The 16,625-nt window shown below is 40.7% G+C and overlaps 1 protein-coding gene across 3 annotated transcripts; it reads right to left on the minus strand.

Moving 5' to 3' along the window:
- Positions 1-7,423: 7,423 nt before the first annotated feature.
- Positions 7,424-16,609, minus strand: otpa (orthopedia homeobox a). Of its 3 annotated transcripts, none has more exons than XM_076079303.1 (4): positions 14,698-16,609; positions 12,070-12,130; positions 11,161-11,585; positions 7,424-8,763 (listed from the first exon to the last, which is right to left on the minus strand). In XM_076079303.1, exons 1-4 carry the CDS (start codon positions 14,707-14,709, stop codon positions 8,251-8,253), a joined length of 1,011 nt encoding a protein of 336 aa, XP_075935418.1. In that variant the 5' UTR covers positions 14,710-16,609; the 3' UTR covers positions 7,424-8,250. The 3 variants fall into 3 exon arrangements, with proteins under 3 accessions (XP_075935418.1, XP_075935258.1, XP_075935337.1); XM_076079143.1 differs by having other exon boundaries at positions 12,031-12,130; XM_076079222.1 differs by lacking the exon at positions 14,698-16,609 and having other exon boundaries at positions 12,031-12,307.
- Positions 16,610-16,625: the final 16 nt, after the last annotated feature.

Below are 16,625 nucleotides of genomic sequence, written 5' to 3' on the forward strand. Positions count from 1 at the left end.
TGTTAACACACACACACACACACCACCCCTAGCTGTGTCTAGTCCTGCTCCCACGATTGAGACGACGCGCAGTGTAGGGCCTGTGACCTTCATGGTGGCTCAGATCTGCGGCTGGCACTGATTTCTGATTTAGTGTCGATCCGCCGCGCTTGTCAGGGGCTGCGAGGTGCTTTCCATGCGGTAATAGAAAAGCTCAAGGGCAGCTAGAGAAAGGAGGAGGGGATTGGTTGAGGTGGAGGGAATGGTTTTTTTTTAGATTTGGGGATGGTGTGATGCTCTGTTTGTTTAACTGTCTGTCAGACATCTGAATGAAGAGGTCAAATATGTAGACTCCAGAGATGTGAATCAGTATATAATTAATGCAAAAGATGAGAAAGAATGTGATCCAGGCTGTACTTATAGATGCACAATGGTGCTTTTAGCTGAATGTTAATGTCGGCATGAGAACATGCTCATAAAAAGATGGCTAACATGCAGATTTTAAGCTTGTTTACTATGTTCAACATCTTAGTTTATTATCGTCCTAACATTTACTACTTAGCACTAAACACAAAGTAACGGTGAATATCATTAGTTTTGCAGGTAATTATGCACCAGTCACTCCAATAGATGTTGAGATATTTCACAGAATAAGTGAAGAATATGACCTGTTGGTGGCGCTAGAGGAAAAGTCAAGGAATCACCAAAGACATTAGGATTCATCCTCTGGGGACAATGAATGTTTGTACCAAATTTTATTGTAATCCATCGAACAGTTGTTGAAGAATTCAGGACCAAACTGAACGACCCACTAAAAGGCCAACATTGCCACGAGCAGCTTAAAAAAAGGAAATGAGGTGGGAAAAGTAAAATGTAGCCACATTATAGGGTGAAGATGAGAGAAAAGATAAACACCAGGCGAGCACAGGAAGCATTCAGGAGTTCACTGAGAACAAATGGGAGGAAAAAGTAAGTGGATCTTGAGTGCAGCGGCTCGGCCCGGTGCAGACGAGGTGTCAAATATGACCAATGGCAGGAATCAGCTAAGAGGTGAAGTCATGATGCGATGGCCACCAAAACACTCCAAGCACTAAAGATCAGAGTCAGGGCAAAAAAAACAAAAGTCTGCCTGCTCCCTCTTCCCTCCTGATATCCCCGTTCTCCACACTGTAAGGAAAACAAATGGTTATTATGATGGAAAAGGAATTAAGCTGTAATTTAACAACGGGCCAACAACATTATTCGATAACGGGCTTCCCTCCCTCCCTCGCTGTTTGGAGGGGTCGTGTAGAAGAGAGTCTGATACTTGACCAACACACTTCACTGTCCCTCTTCATCAGGCTTTCACTGTGTCCTGCTTTACCTGGCGAGGCCTCGTGGCTCACGAGAGATCTGCACTCAGGCCTCAACACGCAGGGAAGCATCAGAGGTCCACAGTTTAATAATTCATGTTTCTTTTTTGTACCAATATTGCCCTACTTTCCTATCCTAATATTATTAATTCCACAAATAAATCTTCAAAATCAAGTCACAAATACAAGGTTTCTTTCTCAGGTCTAAAAATAAACTCTAATGCATCTGGGCACTGTAGTTTTAGCAAAAGTCACTCAAACTGGAGTAAATAGAGCATTTGTTGGGGACTATTTTCTGCCGCGGATTAATACACATTTGATGTATTTGTGAGTATTTAGGACATTGTATGTATGAATGTATGTTTTGACTACACAGATAATCTATGCATCCCATTACCAATACTACCATACTACTTAGTATGCCAGAGAAGGATTCAGTACGTCCCAATACATAGTACGCCAAATGCAGTATGCCGAAAAGTACCAGGGTGTACTGAATTCGGTCGCAGCATGCTTTTCTGACCCGCAATCATTTGTGCCGCAGATAGATCAGCTAAAAGGCAAAGTTCAAGATGCAATGTTATGAGGAAGTAGTGTGTACCAAATGTATGCATACTGCAGTTACCTAAAGAAAAAGATTTGGAACTCATGGAAAGATTCTGGGGAGAAGTGGACATGCTTTTTCGGATTGTTTAGTCGTTGAAATGTAGTGAAAATCATTCGTACGCGGGCCCCATACTTCCTGATCCTGATGTTGGAAAGACGCTGTTCTGACACGCCTTTTGTTTCAAGCATACTCAGACATGAAAACGCAAATGTCCCTCTCCAGAGCCGCTGTTTGGTTTGTCCTTTGTTGGCTACTGTAGAAACATGGCGGCCAGCTCCATGAAGAGGACCTGCTCCATATGTAGATATAAACGGCTCATTCTGAGCTCACCAAAACACACAGATTCTTATTTTGAAGACTAAAGAAAACATAATTAATAAAATTATATTTAATTTCTGCCAATATACCTCTGTTTAGTAGAAAGTAGTTCCAGTGAAAACAGTGTTTTTCTAACTGACCCTTTAAACCTGCATGGTGCCATAAGACCTAATTAAAACAAAGTGCATGTGGATCTGATTGGAATATATATGACACATAATCCAGAGGGTGATGGTCTGAAGATGACCAGAGAAGATGCCTGAGCGTATTCAAGCTTGTCACTTTGATTTGTCACATGAGTATGACTGTAATTGCTGTGTTTCAGTCATCATAGGTTAATTATCAGCCTTGACCTATTACACACACACACATGCAGACACGCGCTTTAGACGTGGGGGTGGAAGGATCGCTTTAGTACAACCATAAAAAAAAAGTTAGGAGGCCCACAAGCTCAGTAATGTAAAGCTGCCACTTCTCTTTTTACTCTGTATCATCTTCCTCGCTGTCTAACTGATCATTGCTGCCTGTCCCTCACCCCTTCCTCCCATCCCTCCCATCCCTCCCATCCCTCCCTCCCTCATCTGGTGACCCGCTAATGTTCTGTTCATTTTCTCTTATGAATAGATAATGGGCAAAAATCAAATCTCTTCATTTGCATGTAATACAATTAAGACCTTTTCAAACGATGACAAATGGAGGGAGCAGCGAGATGTCAGTCAGCCTCGTCAGTGGGGGAGCGGAGACGGCGTCGGCGAGCCTACACTCCATTTTAACGGAAATTAATAAAAAAACCTTCAGATGGAATTTTCTCGCCGCCATCTGGCATAACAATCACCAAGACACTGCTGGAGTCTGCCTGTCAAATAAAATTAAAGTTCTCATGAATTTGGATTCACAACGTGGATGTGAAGCACAAACACCGAAAGAAAACCAAAGAAATAGACATTTTTACATCAATAAAAAGAAATTAAATGTCTGTCTTTAAAGACAGACATTATAAAACAGGTAACGTTAGTGTTACTTAAAGGATAAGTATCTTTCAAAACAATGCTCTCATGTCCATCTGAAAGCTGCATTAAAACAGTTTGTTGTACTTTTTGTATCCCTGTATCTCCAAACCGCCCTGAAGAGATCCCTTTATGCTAAGCTAAGCTAACTGGCAGCTAGCTCTAGCTTCATTTTTAACGCTTGAGAGTGTTACAGCAAAATGGGCAATTTCCCCAAATTCTCAAGTGTCAAGTTATTTATAATCACATGCACAATAATTGCAGAGAAGCAGTTGTTAACAATGGATCTCAAGCTCCCTCCAACAATGCTCAATAAAATAGCATGAACAGAAAATCATGCTAGTAGATAGATACAGAAGCAGAGAAGTACAAATATAGGAATAAAATGTAAAATATTTGTGGGAGACTGAAATTGCAAAATGAATAAACTGAATGTAAACATAAATGTAGTAAATGTATATATGCGTAGAGAGAAGTAATAAATATATTATTCATAAAGGTAAAGTGGCGTCATGGTAAATTAAAATGAATACAAACAATAAAATGATCAGTTATTCTTCTAAAGGAAGCACAGTTTTTGTCTAATATCGAAAGACGTCCTTGTTCTGTCCAAAATACATTTTTAAGTTCAGACAAAGTCCATTTGAAGTGAGTTTCTCCCAAAGTTTGAGGTTTTTCTGTACGAAGTTACCGCTAAGAATGGAAACACAAAACTTGATGTGACTCATTTTGACTGCTGAAGTCTCACATTAGCTCTTTTGAGACTGAATTTAAATCAATAGTTCAACATTTTGGGGATATGTGATTATTTGCTTTCTTAGATGAGAAGACTGAAACCACCATCAATGTGTGTACGCTAATTACGAAGCTAAAGCCAGCCGCCGATTAGCTTAGCTTAGCATAAGGACTGGAAAAGCCTTGCTCTGTCTAAAAGTGACAGAATTTGCCTATCAGCACATCTAAAGCTCATAATTAACGCATTATATCTATTTTTACTCTGTATTGTTCTGTCAAGACGGTAAATAAGCATATTTCATTTTGTTAAGACAAACATGGACCCTTTAATTATTTAGATTTCTAATAAAGTAGCCTGATGCTTGTTCATAAATATAAATTCACATGATTTTATTCAGACTATTTTACAGAAATATAAATGTGAACAAAATAACCATACACACACACACACACACAAACATCGTCTCTCTCTCTCTCTCACACACACACACACACACACACACACACACACACACACACACACACACACACACACACACATCGTCTCTCTCTCACACACACACACACCGGAAAATTAATGAGCTCTCATTCATAATCCCGGATAGAGAGAGCCATATTCACCCTTGGATGGTTTATTGACTGATTTCATTTATTTGTGTGGAATAAATAGGAGGTAAACATTGGCTCGCTCTCACATTTTTTCCGCGACACACTCGCTGCACAGCATTCTGGGAGAAATGATCCCACCAGCAGCAGGGTCACTGATTGGCTACCTCGTCAGTGTGTGACAAATTACCCAATGAGAAATAGGTTACCCATTTCCACAAACTAATTAACCTGTGTGATAGTGAAACAAATTATTACATTTATGTAATATTATTTCACATCTGTCGCTATGACTGCAATCTTTATCCGTGTGCCTCCCAGTCGCCTCGATCTCTTTCTCTCTGTGATTATAATCCAGACGTGGAAGCTCTGCACTTTTACTGAACATGAAGAGGGATTTATTTCAAAGGACTTAACATTGTTTCAGCACTTTAATAAAAAATGAATTATTTTTTGTCAATAACAGAAGGTTAACAAGCACCTAGAGAAGTAATTTCTAACATGGGGAGCAAGACCCTTCCAGGGTCACAGGATTTATTAATTATTATTTTTTTGTCGAATTATTTTTATCTAATTTCATGCTTTCCGCTGTTGCTTACGATCTAATTCCAACAAAAATATATATAGTTTTATGAACTGTGTTTATAATTTATGGCTCTCTGATCTCTGCTTGTTATTGTGAAACAGTCTTACCTCTAAAACACATGTATCCACATGGAGCCAGTGGCAAAAATGTTTTTAAAGCACAATGAAACAAACCACTTCTTTAAAACATTGTTCATTGGTTAAAGGTTCAGTGTGTCGTATAGTAGCAAAAATTGAATTTATTATTAATAACTATGTTTTCAGTCGTGTATAATCACATGAAAATAAGAATCGTTGTGTGTTCATGAGCTTTGAATGAGCCATTTATATCTACATACATAGCCGGTCCTCTTCTGCCGCCGCCATGTTTCTACAGTAGCCCAGAACGGACAAACCAAGCACTGGCTCTAAAGAGGGACATTCACTTTTCACGTCGGCCACCTTAGTATTACGCGGGAGAAGTTTCAGTTGTTTGCAATCTGTAACTTCGCCACTAGATGTTGCCAAAATCATAAACAAAAACAAAATATGTCTTAAAGGTGACATACACATTAAACGTGTAGCATTGTTCTAAAACATCCTTGTAATCATGCTGGGCAGTTTTTTAAGTATTAAAATCAATTCAGCTGAACCAGAGGTATCTATTTTATTCTACGCATTCTTCTCCCTCGTCAAAACCTGGCGCCTACATTACCCACGATGCAACTCAACAGCCAGAAGTTCTGTCTGAGATTCTGATGGGTTGTGCTAGCAGCGGCTAACGTAGCCCGGAGCCTCTGGCCTGCAGCAGAGATGAGCAGCGAGTTACGGAGGTCTCACTTCTTTCTAACTCAACAACACCAGATTTATTTATTTTTAATTAATTTCTGACTTGTAGTCTTCAGACCCAACCAATGCTGACAAGAGACGAAACAATGGAGCCAAAGTAGTTTGTAAAAGCTTATATATAAATAATATATAATATATATATATAATATATAATAATAATATATATAAACTGTAGAAATGTCATCAAGAGCTTTGTCAAACATGGAGTTAAGTATTCAAAGCTCCTGAAGTGATCTCCTTTCAGGCTTTTGTAGCACGTTTGTGATTAATATTTTGTGTTTTCAGCTAAAAGATAATAAAATGAAGATCAGCACCTTTGGGTCCTCTGCTAATCTATCCGGTTGGTCCTCACTGCGATTGAGTTTGACACCTCTGATTCTGGCCTAAATAATTAATTGGGAATTGAGCCTTTTGTGTATGAGCTGCTCCTTGATGACCTATATTTTATTTTTTTTAATCACACTCCACTTAGAAAAGAAATGCATGATTGGATGTTGATCCGTTTATTTGTGCTGTGTAGATCAGATCAGATGTGATTCTTTAAAAAGGTTTAAAAGGTTTGATTTCACAAAACGGCTTTCAGGAGCAAACACACGGAAACAAGCAGAGCAGAGGAGGAAGACGAATCTTTAATTAAATAACTAGTATTACTGTGTAAAAGTACTGCACTGCAAGTGAAAGTACTGCATTAAAATGATAATTGTAAAGTGCAGAAGTATTATCAGCAAAATGGACTTAAAGTATCAAAAGGTCTCATGATGCAAATTTCAAAGTGGTCTTTCATATATTATAATATCTGATTATCATTTTAGACATTAACATGTAAGCAGCATTTTAAAGCTGCAGCCGATTGATGTGCGGCTAATTAAGTTGAATCTTTAACAATGCATCTTGTATGCATACTTTATAAACTGCTCATATGTTTTTAAATGTAAAATAGAACTTTGCCAAGTAGAAGCTGTCAGATAAAATGTGTCCAGGAGCAAAAAAGTACAGTATTTCCTTCAGGAGTATGAATTATTAAGTAGCATCCAAATTGTTATTTAACCACAACTGGAGATGGTTTCTGATTAAAGCCTCGTCGCTCATGAACACAATCATTTCACTGCTCAAATGTCCCTTTATTAGTTTAATTTAGTTTATTTTGAGCTTTTTAAACGTATTTCCACCATCATGGCTGCAGAAGTCATCTTCATGTCTTCTCTGACTGATGATGACATCACTCATCGCATGATGTCACAGATTAAACCGACATGATGAAGTGTTGCTTCAGGAATTCTGTGACAGTTAAAAGTTTAATAATCCGTTTTAAAAACCGTTTGGATTTCTTTAGAGAAGTTAAAAACAGGACAAGTGGACCTTTGTCCTTTTTGGAGATACAAAAAAAGGAGGTTTGATTCATGATGTGACATAATTGAAAATGATTTTTATTTGATCATTTACATTTAATTGATATAAACATGTCCATGAAACAAAATGGTTCAAACATTTAAGAAAGTCATAATTTCATAATAAGCACATACTTTTTTTGGAAACAGAAGTTATCACAAACTGACCAAATGGGAACAAGAGTGCTTCCGCTACACAAAACATCCTATATAACAGATTATAGTGAAGTCAGCTTCCATGTCTTAATTTATAGTATTTCCCTTGTTTTGTATTTTTTTTTGTTGCCTTGGACAGCACATGCAGTCAAGTCCTCTTCATGATGTCCTGTTCCAGGTGAATCTTCCTCGTTCCTTTAAACCTCCAGGTGTCTGCAGGTCCACTGTGCGCGTGCTGTGCAGCACGTGGGGGAAAAGGCATCATAACCGAGTTTTTGTATTTCAAAGTATCCCCAGAATTTGTCTTCAAAAAAATCAGTCACCAAGCAAAGTTCACTGAAAGCCTCGAGGGCCCGCATGAGCCGCATAAATAAATAAACACAGAACAAATAAGTTAATTTAAATAGATAAATAAATAGGTGCCATAGGCTACATGCGAAATAATAAATTATAGCTTAAAACAGAACCAGTCCGACAGGCCGGGTGAGCCGCTGCAGTGTTCCCTCTTGGTTGTGATTTGGGGAGGAAATAAAATACCAGATGTGCTGTGCGTTTTCTTATCTGATCAAGTATCCTGGTTGTATTTCTCCCGGTGCGCCGTTTGGATGGATTGGATGAAGAAGAACTGAACGCAGAAGATCTCTGTGCGAGTGAAAGAAAAAAGCTCTCCGCGCGTGGCCCCTTCGTCACTAGGTGAAACTCATGGATACTGTGTGCTCCAGCGCTTTGCGGCGCAGCGACGCGATGCTTGTCCCTCTCCAGACCTCACTCTCCGGGGAGCTACACAGCTGAGGCGAGTGGGTCATGTTGGTCGGGCCCGACAGGGACGCCATCCCGGGGAAAGTGGGCTGGTAGAGGTGCGACTGGAGCCCGGAGCCGTTCGACATGTTGGACAGACCCATGGAGTTGTGCGGCTGACCGGCGCCGAGGCTGCACTGAGACAGGGACTGCGCCATGACCTGCTGGCGGCCCAGAGACGGCGGTAGCTGCAGCTGAGACACGCCGGGCATCCCCGCCGTGGCCCAGCGGGTGTCGTTGGCGTGGAAGGAGCAGAGGCTGTCGCCCATGGCCGCAGCCGCCGCCGCCGCGGACGGGAACTGAGACAGGCCGTGGTGCGTCGGCAGCAGGGTCCCAGGAGACCGGAAGACGTTGGTGGTCTTCTTGCGCTTCTTCCACTTGGCACGTCGGTTCTGAAACCAGACCTGCAGCGGGACAGAGACGATGATGAGTTATAGGAGCAGCGGACGTGATGGTGAATCTGCAGGTCATGTTGTCAGAGCCGAGTGCACATAAAAAAGGTTGTGACATCGGCCTGTGATCATCACGATGATGTGAACCAGCAGCGATAAATCTGCTGCAGAAAAACACTGATTTATGTTGTTCTTTTCAGGATCTTATCAGCTCGTGACAACATGCCACCCATTTACATTGTTATCATTTATGTATAAAAGTCTCCAATTAATACAAATAAAGGAATAACACGTGGGTAGACTCTGGAGGATTCAGACTTCAGACAGTGCAACAAAGGGAAATATTTTGTAAATCATTTTTGCTTCAATAAATCGGCATTTCCATTTATAGTTGTATGTGTAATTATTTCGATGTTTCATAGATGTAGAAAGTATTTTTTGGTATTATTTTGGTACAAAATCCAACCTTTTTAAAAACATAATTTGATCCCAAATGACTGCTCTGTTTGGAGCCACTGAACACCACGCGCCCTCATGATACAGATACTGTTATTGCTGTGACAAACACACTTTTTCTTTCGTGGAGGTCCTTGAGCTCTCTGTACGTTTGGTTGTAAGCGCGCGCGGGGCGTCTATATATGATTAATGTGAAGATTTGCTTGAGAAAGTGGAGGCGCAGTAATAAGAACGGGACAATCTCACTCTCCCCCTCCTCCTCCCTCCTCCTCCCACCTCCTCTCTCCACGTAGCCAGCCGTGAAATCCGGCCTGAAATGCATTACACTTCAAGAGAAAGAAAACCCAATTTCTCATTCCGTTTAAAAGACAGAGTGCTCCCTCAGCGCGTGCGGCATTAAGACGTAGAAGATCCTGGACCTGCTTCTTATTCTCATCACAGCAGACGTGCGTCATTTCACTAATTCTTATTATATGGAAATATAAACCGAATCGATCCATGCAATAATAATAATAATAATGATTATTAGGCTTTTATTTCACATGTGAGCAGCTTCGAGTGCTGTAGTTAATAAGGCGGTGGCTCCATGAGCCCCAATGTGGTGGATGTTTTATCTGCAGACATAAGTCACTGAGGGCATCACCGAGGAACCCGCACAGTGACACAGTAGAGTCAGGTCCGGTTAAAAGGTTCATATCGGTGCAGAGTGGCTTTTATCTGAAGGCGATTTAAACGAGTGTAATTAAGATGTAATCATCATTTCCCCGTCGGTTCATTTTACATGAGACGGACGCAGAATGTGTATAAAGGGCCGATTCTGAATCAGGCAGAATAAAGTCACCAGGAATAAAAACACCTTTCTGTAAAACGAGCTGCTGCAGTTAAATATAATATAATATAATATAATAAGCATACGTTATTTTATTATTATTCTTTTTTTGAAGAATACAATCTGGTGAAGTGAGAGGACGACAGGATGTGCTGTAACTAAACTTACTTATACTAATAACTGCTCTCTATGTGCATGGTGTGTGTGTGTGTGTGTGTGTGTGTGTGTGTGTGTGTGTGTGTGTGTGTGTGTGTGTGTGTGTGTGTGCTAATCCGCAGGTTTGAATCTCAAGTCCAGACACGGTCACTGCCCTTGGGCAAGGCACTCAACCCGCACAACACACACACACACACACACCGATACACTTTATTTCTTATTGGCTCACTTATAAAAGTTCAACGTAATAACAAACAAAATAAAATGAAAATTCTGCTGTTATACTTTTGTTTTTTGATGTTTTTTTCTATAAAATAAAGTAAAATTCTGGGATGTAATGAAAACGTGTATTTGTATTTTAATAGTTGTGTTTTATGTTGTAGATTATTATTTCAGTGTAACCGGAAGCTATAGACGATGAATAAACTTCAAGTTATTTATTTGTGCTGAACTGAAATAACTTATATTAAGACATCAGATGTTATTTTAGGCTACTTACATTTTTTTTATTATTTTTAGATTCTCCAGTAATAAAATCCAAACACCGACGGCTGAAATCAGAACATTTAATTCTACATCCAAGGGGGGAAAATAACGGCAATTTTTTAAAAGTAAATTTACTTTGATTATTTATGAGAAATTAATAATTTTGTATGGTTTTAAATGTGCAAAGTCATTAAATACAAATGTTCAATAAGAGAACACAACAAGACACAAATAAAGAATAAAAAGCTGCTTTTATGAGGGGTTTGATTTCTATAATTATTACAATAAAGAAGGTTTTTATTTTGTCCGAATTTTTGAGTTTTTAATTATTTTTTTTATTCATACGCGGATTTATTCGGACCTCAGCTGTGGCTCGTGTATTGGATGCTGCTTTAGATTATTATATCTTTATCAAACGGAACACGAGTCCCTGTGATTTCCTCTCATCCACCGCTGATTAAACAGGATCCAGCCCTCCGTACCTGCACTCTGGACTCCGTGAGACCGACCCTCAGCGCCAGCTCCTCCCGCATGAAGATGTCTGGGTAGTGCGTTTTGGCGAAGCTCCTCTCCAGCTCGTTGAGCTGCGCCGGCGTGAAGCGGGTCCGGTGCCGCTTCTGTTTCTGACTCTGGCTCTGGCTCTGCTGCCCTCCTCCAGACTGGTTGTTGTTGTTGTTGTTGTTCTGCTTCTCCTGCTCTTTGCTGTTGACCTGCACCGCGTTGGATCCTCCGCCGCTACCGCCGCCGCTGCTGATATCATCGCCCGGGAGCATCGTGGTCCCTTCCACGCCGTCCTGGCCCGGGCCGAGCTCCCCACCGGAGTGTCCGGGGTCAGGGCCCCCTCCGCCGAGCCGGCACTTCAGAGCCTCCCTGTGGCCCAGGAGCTCCGCCGCGGCATCCTTCATCCCTGCACGAGACAAAACCACAGCGCGTGAGATTTTTGAATAGTGAACACTTTTTGCTGGGAGGAAAAAAGGGACACATGGTTAAGCAAATACTTCTCATGCAACACATTATTTTTGCTGCAGTAGAAAAAAGATGCACATCATGCATTAAAGCAGATTTAAAACACAGATATAGAAATATTAAAAACACAATCAACGCGTGCAGCTCTTAGAGAGACAACTACAGCATGCACATTACAATCTGCTCCTTAAATACTCTTAATTCAATTCGATCACACCGATATCTTAGGAAATTGTTAAATCAAATTACGCGGTAATATAATAATAATAATTACTTTTCCAATGAATTAAGCGAGTTTAGCTCACTTCGGTCGCATTAAGAGGAAATAAGAAGCAAATTGACAACATTCAAAGCTTGATTTAGGATTAGAAGTGCCTCCAGCTTACAGTAGAGTTGAAGACCGGAGTTTGGTGATGATAACTCACCGAGGCGAGCATCCAGGAGGTCGGCATGAGATAGCATTGCGCACCGCTCCAGGGCGAAGTGCTATTCCCAACAAAAAAAATATCTCTATGACTTTAACCTATTTAAGAAATATATATAGACTAAATGAAAGCAAATTCGGTTTGTGGTTAAAAGGGAGGTTCGTTGCATTATAATGTAGTTTAGAGAAATGGGGAGGCGCTTAACAACGGAATGAACCCATGAGCTTCTCCAAACGAGGACCAATCAGAGCTGAAGCCTGAGGTATGTCAGCTTTAGCCCGAGACCCCCAGCAGCCCCCCCCCCCCCCCCCCCATTCCATCCTCCTCCTCCTCCTCCTCCTCCTCCATCCTCTCACATCCACAAGTTCATTCCTCCTCATTCCTGTAATTGGCTTTGATTTCTCCTCCAAATTACATCCAATAAAATAACCTGATTTAATATGTGTGAGAGCTTTCGACCCGTTCAAGAAATGTTGGATCGCCACAATATTTGTTTAATTGTGCATGCTGCTCTGTGTTGTTTTGTTAGAATATGGGAGTTTATTCATGAGGAGGAAGCACATGGCTGCATTAACAGATGCAACACCTTGAATACAAACTTCTATAATGTGAAGCTTCTTCCTCTTTTTTTAGTCTCCATGATGCTATTGTCGACCTCTTTAAAGACACTAAATGCCTCTTGGAGACCAAGTGAACCTCCTCTAATATGATTTCCCAGTCAGCCAAATAACAAACTTTGTATAATTCTAACCAGGCTCTCATTTTCAAGGCCATTAGGCTTTTATGTAATTAGCGCCGGATCTATACGCCTTTATTCCACATCTCGGATCGGTATAAATTAGCGGTGATTTACTAGTATTTAGGCCCAACTGTCAAGAAGGGAGGGACTTGGTTCAAATGATGTGTGAGCGAATTAATTCGAAGGGAAAGTGGAGGGAGTTCAACATGAAAGGGACACAGTTAAAACACCAGCATTTGCAACACGCGGAGGAGGCCTTTAAATCTAAATGATTTATTCTCAATGAGAGAAACAGAAGTAAGGAGCTCCCTTTATCTCCGAATAAACCGCCATTAGACTCAATTAGCACAAACACACACACACCAGTCCGCCTTAATATTTAAGGACTAAACTAAATCGGACACGCTTCAGACAGATGTCGGGACGTTTGTGTGAGCGAGCAGCTTTTTTTAATTTATTATGTGCTGGAAAAAAAAGAAGTGGCACAAAGGAGGCGTCCGAGCGTGAACCCGCTTCTTCTTCATCCATCCAGGCTTCTAACGCCTCTCCGCTCGTCTTTTATTTGTCTGCAATCTGGTGGCACGAGGGGACAGACCGGGAGGGACGGATGGAGCGCGAGCAGTGTGCGGGGAAGTCTCCTCTCGGACGCATCGGAGTGTCTTTGCGCAGATTGTCTGCGTCTATTCTTCCGAGGAGGAGAAGAAGATGTGGAGATATTTATTGTCCTCTCTCTCTATTTTTTTTTTTTTTAGAAGCTGGAATTTAAGGTAGATTTAAGGCTGGAAATAAGCGTCGTTATTTAAAGATATTCTGTATTTCTTAGGACATATTAACGTATTTATTTTACACAATTATAAATAAATTGTCTTGTGTTATTCGTGTTAATAATTAGGTGCAAAAGGTAGCGTTTATTCTCGCAGCAGCAGCTTTTGTTGGTGCGCTGAAAGCCTATACATGTTCGTTTAAAGTCATCACATTGCGGGATGATGGACTGCGCGCTTCACTTTACGACTCTCCGACAGCTCAGCGCTTTTATGGCTGTACAAACAGAAGTGAATGAGTCCTCTCGTGGCAGCAGGTCATATTTAACCCCAAAACAGCGAGACAGAGAGGGAGAGAGAGAGGGACGAGATGTCAGGAGGCGCAAGATATTTGTACTGGGCCAAAAAAAAAGGAATAATAAATATGATCTTGTCTGGTTTTGTTTAATATTTCGTTTATTATTTACAAGCCGAGGAAAAAGCTGCACTATAATTATTTTTTTATGTAGAATAAGTGTTTTTCCCCCAAAATAAACATGTTTTTGCTTGCTGCTGCCTGTAAAATAATTTATTTTGTTTTGTATGGATTGAATCCTGCAGTATTTCATGCTTTATTTGGAAAACGTGAATAACAAAACAATTTATTCAATGCATTAGAGACTTAAACACAAGTTTGTATAGTTATTTTTGTAATATGACCCAATTTGGAAGTTAGATGCAATGCATTTAGTTCAACTAATTCAGAGGCATCATTTCACTTAATAGTGTCAATAGATTGTGTGTGTGTGTGTGTGTGTGTGTGTGTGTGTGTGTGTGTGTGTGTGTTGAAGGTCCTGGTTTTGCTGACTTGATAAGGCCGTAATTAGAGTAAACAAGGAGCACAGCGCAGTTCGCTACATCTCTCCACTAACGCGCTGACATCCATCTCATCCATGACATAAATAAAAATAGACAAACAAATTCGCCCCCTGCAAGTTAATGCGGTGCATCTGTGCGGAAAGTAGACGCTTTCACGCGCTGTGGAGATGAGGAGTGACTTTTAATAAAGAAAAAACAACAACATATGAGTGTGATACTGTAAAGTGAATGGTGCATCAAGGTTGAAGCCTCTGAGGCAGTTTGTTTTACCTCCAGATCCATGTGTGTGACTGTTGCAGTTTGGTACCAGGCGGGGCTCGAACCTCTGACCACTTGGTTTACATGTACAGCCTCTCCACACCACGAGGCCTTAGTGATTTCTGTTCTCTCTCCTTTCCTCCCCTCTGATCCGCCTTTGCAGTCTGTATTCACTCAATTAGAGATTTCTAAGGAGAAAAACAATCGATCTTCCATCTGCACGAGCCCCAGTTTAACAAATGAGATTCTTGTTTCATGGGGCCGGTGTGGTGACAGTCATGGAGGGATTATATGGAGGAGCAGCCTAATAACTTACCGTGTTGAAGAGGGAAAGGGAGCAGCTGATGCCGCAGCCGCAGCGGGGGCTGCTCCCGCAACCAGAAGATATAAAGTTTGACATGGACCAACTTTAGCGGCAGAAAAGAAGGACGATGTGCGGTAAAAACGCATCTGTCCGTTTCTGTGCCGCTTCCGCGTCTGGAGGCGGCAACGCACCGCTCCCACGTCATAAATAAGGACTCGTGTAGGCAATATCCCCTAAAGTTAAAGCCTATTTTTTATATCAATAAACTCTTAACATATTATCCATAATCTATAGATCCTAATATTAGATTATTACACTTATGCATTCTAATTTTAACCTTTTTTAAGGACTAAAGTTACATTTTCTTAATTTTAATCATTTCATATGCTCAATATAAGATATTGAAATACTTTTCTTCAAAGTAGCCTTTCAAAAAGTGTATTTAACTATTTTCTACTGGATTGTGGCGTAAAAGTGCCATAAAATGACTTAAGTAAAGCCCGATATACCTCACAATTATTTGAGCAAATGCAGGCCCATACTTGTGCTACATCCTCTCACATTGTCAGATTGGAAATGTCAGGTCAGCTTGCTCAGAGGTTATATCTACAGATCAAATCCTTCATTTAGTGCCAATTGTAGAAAGCCTACAGTTGGTTTCTCTGATAATTCACAGCAGACGAGTCAAATGATCTCACAGCAGAGAGGTTGAAGCAGCTAGTTTTCTGTTTTTATAGCAGCAGCCCCAATAAATGAGCTAATGAGTGAGTAATAGTTACTTAATGCAAGGACAATTTTGAAGTACTGGCACTTGAGTGTTTCCTTTGTTGTGCTTTTTATAGTCCACTACATTTCAGATTAAGACAATTGTGCTTTTAATATTCATTTATCTGACACATATAGAGACTCAGACCTTATAGAAACGTCAGTTTATGAAATAAGATGCACTTCACTTTCCTCCAATTAAACATTAAAATGCTGCTTTTAAATTCACACATTAGTAGCCAATAAAAATCTAATTACATAATAAATATAACTCCCTGAAAAGAGGCCACTCCGCTGCCTCATGAGTGCTGTTATCGTGGCTGTTTAGGTTACATTTAGCTGATAATACTTTTACATAAGGAAATGCAGGAGCTATACATCATCTCCTGCTGCTGCTACTTCAGTGTCGGATGTGAAAGCTTGTTACCCAGCAGCCTCTACGTGTTCAGAGCAGTCAGCAGCCTGCACGGGGTCCTCTGGTCACATAAACCCAGATGTAGCGCCCCGCCGCCGCATCTCATGCCTCAATTAGCGGCACTGCCCCCCCTGCACGGACTCGATTAGGCCGTGATTTATCCGAAAGAAATATAATTATACCTCCAAATAAAATAATCAGCATTGAAGAGCGATTTCCTTAACGACACGGAGCGGGGTGGATGTCACGGAGTAGCAGCGCCTCATTAGGGCGGTAATGAGACTTTGGGGGTGATCCCGATAATTATCGAAATCTGCAAAATAAGGATCAAGTCAAATGTAACCTTAATTTGTCTGGCAATTGAGTTCGTTTATTAGTATGACTATTTAGGAATGACTCTCAGCCTTTAATGCAAGGTGTCGTTATTTTAGGCCATTTGGAGAACAGATGTAACGG

The sequence above is a fragment of the Anarhichas minor genome, unplaced genomic scaffold (genome assembly GCF_050575085.1).
Source record: "Anarhichas minor isolate MPS153535 unplaced genomic scaffold, ASM5057508v1 ptg000002l, whole genome shotgun sequence".
NCBI lineage: Eukaryota > Metazoa > Chordata > Actinopteri > Perciformes > Anarhichadidae > Anarhichas > Anarhichas minor.